At 35.1% G+C, this 7,945-nt stretch overlaps 1 protein-coding gene across 1 annotated transcript in view; it reads left to right on the forward strand.

Moving 5' to 3' along the window:
- Positions 1-3,675: 3,675 nt before the first annotated feature.
- The window catches only part of LOC107692499 (phospholipase D3-like), a 9,767-nt gene continuing 5,497 nt past the window's right edge, over positions 3,676-7,945 (forward strand). The window contains exons 1-3 of the mRNA XM_016491584.1: positions 3,676-3,895; positions 5,806-5,873; positions 6,054-6,104. Coding sequence (XP_016347070.1) covers positions 5,847-5,873; positions 6,054-6,104 — 78 coding nt within the window. The 5' untranslated portion in view covers positions 3,676-3,895; positions 5,806-5,846. The remainder of the gene's footprint in view (positions 3,896-5,805; positions 5,874-6,053; positions 6,105-7,945) is intronic.

Raw genomic sequence — 7,945 nt, forward strand, 5'->3', positions numbered from 1 at the left:
GTGTGTGTGTGTGTGTGTGTGTGCGCTTTTCACGTTCATTTCACCCGACCGCACATATTCCAGTCTCTATTGTGGATGAATGATAGCATACAGGTGACATTTATCAGAGATACAGCGCCAGAGAGCAAATACTGGCCTGTTTTCATTCTCTCTCCACACGGGCTGTTTGAAGGAGATTTCCAATGGCAGGGTGGAGGGGGACTTATTTGCCAATAAAGTGTTTTTAAAGTCTCCTTTCATCTGGCAGGAAATTGCATAAGTTTTGTGGAATTATGAGAGGCAGGTTAACAACACAGGTTTCATTTTAGAACAGGTAAAAGCAAATGGGCAGGTGGGAATGACTAACCTGGGTTTATGATGTGTACAGGTGAGCGAGAGCTGAGAATAAAGGAGAACACAGGCATTGTGACGTATGCTGTATTATAAGAACAGCGCATGGGATAAACAGTCATGACATGGTCAAAGGGGATTTAAATAGCACAACAGCTCACATTTTCATGAGAACAATGAATAAAATGTTCAATTTTGTGTTTAAAATGCAGACATCAGACATAGCTTTTGTGACTATATGTTCTTAATCTTCAGTTCTTGTAAATCCGCTTCTGTGAGGCGACTGCGTATATGCTAATAAAGTAACCTGTTGTAATGTACACACACCATTCACTCTGATACAAACAGACATGAGATGGTTAACTAACAACCGCAAAGACAACAACCTACATCCCTGTACAGGAGAGCCAATTACACAGAGAGTGATTATTTAAAGATTAATATATATAGAAAATAATATTCATATGTATTACAATGAATATACAATATACAATGAAAAAAAAATTTTGTTATTCTCAATTCCTGGGAAAAATTGCACAGGAATATATGAACAGTACATGACAGCATCCAATTAAAAGAGGATGTGGGGTCATAAAAATGTAGCAATATGTTCTTGTTGTTGGTGGTGGTGGTTGGTCATTATTGTGATCCGCTACATGATTCATTTTTATTTTTTATAGGAAATCATTTGACAAAATACAACATTATCTTTTGTTAAACACATATGCTTATTCTCTTTCGAGGAGCTAAAATAGAAAAGCTAACAGCAAAAGAAAAGGGACATCCCAGCTAATTAAAAATATATTTTAAGAATGTCCCCATAAAGTTATGAGAAGATTATTTTTGAATGTTCTCTGAATTTTGTAAATGGTTTATAAACATATTTTCTTGGTTATGTGAATGTTAAGAGAGAACATTAAGGGAACGTTCCATTTTACCGTTTTGCAGAAACGTTACTTTGAATGTTTTCTAAACAAGTAGTAGCCTAAGTAATGTTAAAAAAAAAAAAACAGACGTATTTCCAAACTAAAACGTTTCAGATAAAACTGTTTTATGAACAATGTAGCTATAAATAACATTTTTGTGCAAACATTTTGTAAAGACCGAACGTTCTGTTAATGTAACTGAAGAACGTTCGCCGATAGCTGCTCTCAGAGCGTTCCCTGTTAGCTGGAGGCCTAAATGTTAAACTCATGCGTTAATGTCAGTGCAGTAACGTGAGGGGATAGACACCTGACCGCATCCTGGACAGGCGACAGGTTCCTGACTCTCCCATAACTGACGTGCAGCCCGAGGGCAGATATACCGGTCTGAGCGCGCGCCAAAACAGCGACAGAAGGAAACTTTTCACCTTCGCATGTTTGTTCGTTTTATGAATTATGCTAATTTTGCGCAGCCTATAATGTGACTTTCATTCAATTCCAAATTGGTGACTTAAAATATTGAGGAAAATGTATTTACCAGGCCAGCCTTACAATTAATTCAGTCCCGAGTCTTTCAGTTTGAGCATTAACAAATATAATATTATTTAATTTATCTCCGTAAATGAGGTTTCTTCTGGAGTGCCATTTCATAGCCTACATGTGGCACCGTGGATAGTTTTGTCTGCCACCACTATGATTGAAGTATCATTTAAAGGAGCTGCCTCCAGAGATTAACATTAATAAATTATTAAACAGTTGCTCTCACCTCACCGCATTATTTTGGCATCATAAACTAAATTCAGAGTTACTATCACCATCACGCTGCGTGTGCAATGTTAGTCTTCAAATTAAATGTAGTCCCATATCGCCCTCTGCTGGAGAAAAACACACATAACATCACAAATAGACCTTCACCTGTTGATTGTCGTTAGCCTACTCCACCGCGATGAGCATTCTTTCTTTTTTTCCCCTTTTTTTTATGGTCCAGAAGTCAAAGTGTTTCTTTAAACGTAAGTTAATATGACTAATTTACTTAAAACAGTAATAATTTTAAATACAATATAGACTTTTTCATTATTTAGCATAGGCTACATATTGGCAGCTTTTGCTGCTAACATGAGCTATTCGCCAAATTAAGAGATTACCACGTTCACTCCCTCAATCAATCAATCAATCAATCAATATCTATCTATCTATCTATCTATTTATAACAAATATACAAACCAAAGACATTCGTGTTAATTGACAAAAATGTGTTGGAATTACAACTAATTAATTATAATTAATTTACATAAAATTGTAGATCTCGATTTACTAGTCATAATGTATTTAAAAACTTACAGCAACATAGTTTAGATATAGTCGGTGTTGCTTTTATGTAGGTCTACTTGAAATGTACTAAATAAAATCATGTGCTACATAAATAAATAAATAAATAAAACACAGCAGAACTACTAATCATGACCGGAGGGCAGTGAAAAAATAATCACGTGTAATAACGCGTGAAATAACAATTGACCGATGTCCTCCCTGTTGAAAAAAACAGCATATGCTGGTTAGGTATGTTTTGACGCTGGGATGCTGGTTTAAGCTGGTCCTTGCTGGTTTATGCTGGTCCTTTGCTGGTTTAAACTGGGTCTTTTGCTGGTTTATGCTGGTCCTTTGCTGGTTTAAACTGGGTCTTTTGCTGGTTTATGCTGGTCCTTTGCTGGTTTAAACTGGGTCTTTTGCTGGTTTATGCTGGTCCTTTGCTGGTTTAAACTGGGTCTTTTGCTGGTTTATGCTGGTCCTTTGCTGGTTTAAACTGGGTCTTTTGCTGGTTTATGCTGGTCCTTTGCTGGTTTAAACTGGGTCTTTTGCTGGTTTATGCTGGTCCTTTGCTGGTTTAAACTGGTCCTTTGCTGGTTTATGCTGGTCATGTGCTGGCAAAGGACCAGCATAAACCAGCAAGGACCAGCTTAAACCAGCAAAGGACCAGCATAACCCAGCAAAAAGACCAGCTTAAACCAGCAAAGGGCCAGTTTAAACCAGCAAAGGACCAGCTTAAACCAGCAAAGGGCCAGTTTAAACCAACAAAGGACCAGCATAAACCAGCAAAGGACCAGCTTAAACCAGCAAAGCACCAGCATAAACCAGCAAAGGACCAGCATAAACCAGCAAAGGACCAGCTTAAACCAGCAAAGCACCAGCATAAACCAGCAAAGGACCAGCATAAACCAGCAAAGGACCAGTCAAAACATACCTAACCAGCATATGCTGTTTTTTTTCAACAGGGCTGTTGTTTCGGGTTCCTTAGAAATGAAATGAGCCATAAGAAAACAGTTTTCTTCAACATAACCTTGATCAAACTGAAGTGAATTTTTACAGCCTACGTCACTATCACGGCTTTCACCCATAGGTTACTTAAATGTGATCACGTGACTCTTGCGAGCCCGATACGCTAGTCTAGTGCACTCGCTAGGCGCTCAAGAAGGACAACAGTGTACTGCAAACAGAGAACTGTGCTCATTGTTTACGTCGATTTCACCTCGTTATTGTAAACAGAGCGCACTTGTTTTCGTCTGTAAATAGAGCTCAGTGACAGCTGATTTACCGCTGTGTGTCAGACGGGATGGTTTGCTTTGAGAGCTGTTAGATCACAGGTATGTCCTTCATTTCCTATACGTTACCTTTTCTTAAACTTTTCAAAGGCTGTGTGTTGACAAAGGTTGTGTGTGCGCATTCAGTATACAGCAACTACAGCTGTGTGCTTTACTGTATGTACACTACACTTACGGAAGCAAAAATAGACCATGGCTGTGTGTCAAACACTAGTAAGCTTGCATTTTAAGGTATCATCATCTCAGTAGACAGCTCACTAGGGTTAGAGATACAGTTTATATGATATGCCAGTATACAATGTTGTAGTGCATTTGTAATTTTTGAGATAGCATTCACAAATCTTAGCTAAAAAATATTCCACCCAGAAATGTTTTGTCATCAGTTACTCACTCTCCTGTCGTTCCAAACCTGTTTGGCTTACTTTCTTTGTAGGGCAAATTATCCTTTTAAGGTTGCACAGATACTATGGATTTTTTATATGATAGAGGTATCTTCAGGACTTCTTAGTGGACATGATTAGATCATGTGAGGAGGAGTCATTTTGCACAAGAGACCCACAGTTATGTCATGGGATCCATTAGAAGAGTGTCTGAAAGAGTGAAACATATGGCCTTTTGAATGTGTTTTGTTTTTTTAAAGCAACTTGTTAACAATTCAAAGTTTCAGACTTTGTTTCTTCTTCCTTATTAACCCTGTAAATCCTGACATGTAAAAAAATAATAATGTAAACAGTTTATTTTACTATTAGTCAAAATATAAAAGAAAATCTTTTAAAAAAAAGTTTTTTGGAGTCTCATATTTGATAAATTAGGATTTTATGTCTCATATAAGTGCGATATAGTAAGAATATGGAGCTCAGTTTGTTGTTATTTAGATGGCCAAAAAGTAAGATGAAATTCTGATAACATTTAATGTAAATCATTTAGATTTTTACATAAAATAGATATACATATCAGTTGTCACTCTTTATCTCCCAATAATGTGCCTTATTAAAATGATTTTAAATGCTTAGTTTTATGATCAAATATCTGTAGTTTTTATTGTGGAGGCAAAATATAATGCAATGCAGTACAATGATGATTGAGAGATGCACAAATAAACACTCCTCAAAAGCCTGATAGATCATATTTGCTATATTTTAACACGATTTTTCAACAAAAAAAAGCTTGGATAGTCAAATAAACCTAAGTTACTTCGGTCCAATAATTGTTCATCTTGAAATACTACTAGCAATATAAAAGCTGTTTACTTTATAAAAATCTCGTGAACCACGAGCTGAAGGTGGATGTTTTTAGAATTATGCTAAAAGACATTTTATTTGCTAAAAAAGTGTGAACTATGAAGCAAAGGACAGAAGGCAGATTGTGTGCAACAGGTTTTTCAGCAAAGTTTTGAACTTAAGGGCCTTTGAAAGTCTTAGGTTTATGGGGTTAACCTTTATAATGGACTATGAAAATTGATTAGACATAATTAAGCAATTCACACATTGATTTGTACACTATGAGTGTGTTAAATGAAACCGGTTTTTTTTTCTGCTTTTCCTCCTCCTGATTATGATTACGCAAACTATTACTGAAAGCGCATAACTAGATCATGTTACTATCCGCAAGCTCAGTCACGTGACCCTGTGCTCATGACTCATAACCTACACAGCATCAACATATCTTCATTTTCCTTGCGTCTTCAAAAACACTTCCACTTTTAAATCAGATGCGGGTGAAAGATTTGCCAAGCTCATCAAGACTCGTGTATCAGTCACTGGCTGTTCAGTCTGAACTGCTAATGCTGACGTCTGGCTCTTTCGGTATAATGAGCTGGCAAAAAGCCTGTGTCTATAGAAGTGCTGGACACAGGAGACAGAACAATGAATTGCACACAAATGTTCACCATCCAGTTGCTTACGTAAACACAGATTCCCCAGAGCAAGACTGACTCATCTTTCATTTTTTAGGATTTGTATTTCCTCCTGATGTGCTGGTGAACCTCGACACAATGAAGTCAGATGTACCATACGAAAAGGTGTGTTATACATGATTACTGATTTCTTCAATTTAGAATTGATTGTAATTATTCAACACTCTTTAAATGTACTTATTGTTTAAGAGTTATCTGGTGGTTTTCATTTATAAATTAATGTGCAAACTTAAGACGCTATGTTTAAATAACCACAATTTTTTTTATTTTTGTGTCTTGATCAAGATGGTTGATGTGGAGCTAAGCAGAGGAGAAACACATATTGGCTCACAAAAGGTATTAAATCAATCTATCCTGATCCTGTTTTAAATGCTACAACTGAATTTAGGCCTCATGACTTCGGAATGTACAATGTGGAAAAAATAGCTAAAGATTATTACTTTATTGGTGTTTTTAAATATCAACTTTAGATGACGGCAAATGTGAAACTGAGATATGTAATCTACATGTAAAAATAAGAAATAAGCATGCATAATTAACCCTAATAACCAATTTCTTTTTTTTTTCTCCTGAAGTCAATTATTATTATTATTTTTTTAAACATGTACAGTTTAAACAACAAATTAAGCTTAATTGGGTGAGTCTAAGTGGTTATAAAAAAGTCACACATTGACTGTTCGTAGTCAAAATTTATCAAATATTTTTTCTGATATATCTTGAATAAAATGTATGTATTAGCCACAATGTTGAATAAACCCACGGAAATGAAGCGGTGAGACTGTAAAACATTCAGAGTGAAAGATTCACACACTCTTATACAGACTTCAAAAATGACACCTTTTTTATATTTGATATATATAAAAAATATATATATCAAACTTTGACATATATAGTCGGATATTGTCTAAACAAACAAATGTATATTTTCAAAGCTTAAAATCTAGAGTTCTTGCACAGCGATAGCATCATAACATGATTTTGACCTGATATGAAGTCAAGTTATTTAGATTTTTTTCACCAGATGGCCAGCAATCAAACCCATGATACATTCTCATATTTTCTTTGTTTTAACATGTAAGTTATACAAATAAATGTATAGATTTTTATAAGATTTGCTTATAAAAATTATGGTGAAATAGATCAGTTTACACATAAAAAAAGATCTAAATGATCTAAAATCCCAAAAGATTTAGCTACATAATTGTATTGTTAGTACTATAGGAAAATTTGTTTTATATGATTTCATTAAAAAAGTTACATAAATGTACAGCCAATGTGTGACTCGATGGTGAAATAGATCAGTTTACACATAAAAAAAGATCTAAATGATCTAAAATCCCAAAAGATTTAGCTACATAATTTTATTGTTAGTACTATAGGAAAATTTGTTTTATATGATTTCATTAAAAAAGTTACATAAATGTACAGCCAATGTGTGACTCATTTCAGAAAATCTTAGGACACTTAAATATCCATTATCAGCGGATGTACAGTATGTCCAGTGTTGATACTGATAAATCAAAAGACATCTCTAATATCAACCAGTAACAGATTTGGTGCCAACATATATTTGTATAACTACTGTTAGTTACACGTTACGTCATTTTTCACTCTATGGTCTTTTTCTTCTGACGTGATAAAATAGTTTCAGTTCAAATCATTTAACATATTATAATATATAATTTTTTTATAAAACGGATAGTTCCGGTCCTTGATTCTGATTGGCTGAGCCACGCTCGAAGCTGTTGTAAATTACTCTACAAACATACACCATTGTTTATTTTTGTCTGTTGCTCGGCAGCCACTTTGTTGCAAGCACAACTGTTTCTGAGGAGCTACATTGTTTGGTGGAAGAATACTGTTTTTATTAATATCATTACACTTTATTTGCTCTGTTTTATTTTGTGAAACCGTACTACGTAAATGGAATAACCGTTTTATCTCCTAAGCTCCACAACATACCAGCATAAACGCTCCCGATAAAATTTTTGTTATTTAGGCTAAGCATCAACATTCACATTCACAAACCAATGTTATTTTTAACAGAAAAGCAAGCATGTGCTGCTGCGTGCATGGTTTGGCATGGCAGAATGCCAGCAGCGCGTTTCCTTTATTATCACTAAAAGCTGACATCTCAGTTAATCGCGATCTCATAAAGCTCTGTTATATCACATTAA

This window comes from Sinocyclocheilus anshuiensis, unplaced genomic scaffold (genome assembly GCF_001515605.1).
Source record: "Sinocyclocheilus anshuiensis isolate Anshui unplaced genomic scaffold, SAMN03320099.WGS_v1.1 scaffold1082, whole genome shotgun sequence".
NCBI lineage: Eukaryota > Metazoa > Chordata > Actinopteri > Cypriniformes > Cyprinidae > Sinocyclocheilus > Sinocyclocheilus anshuiensis.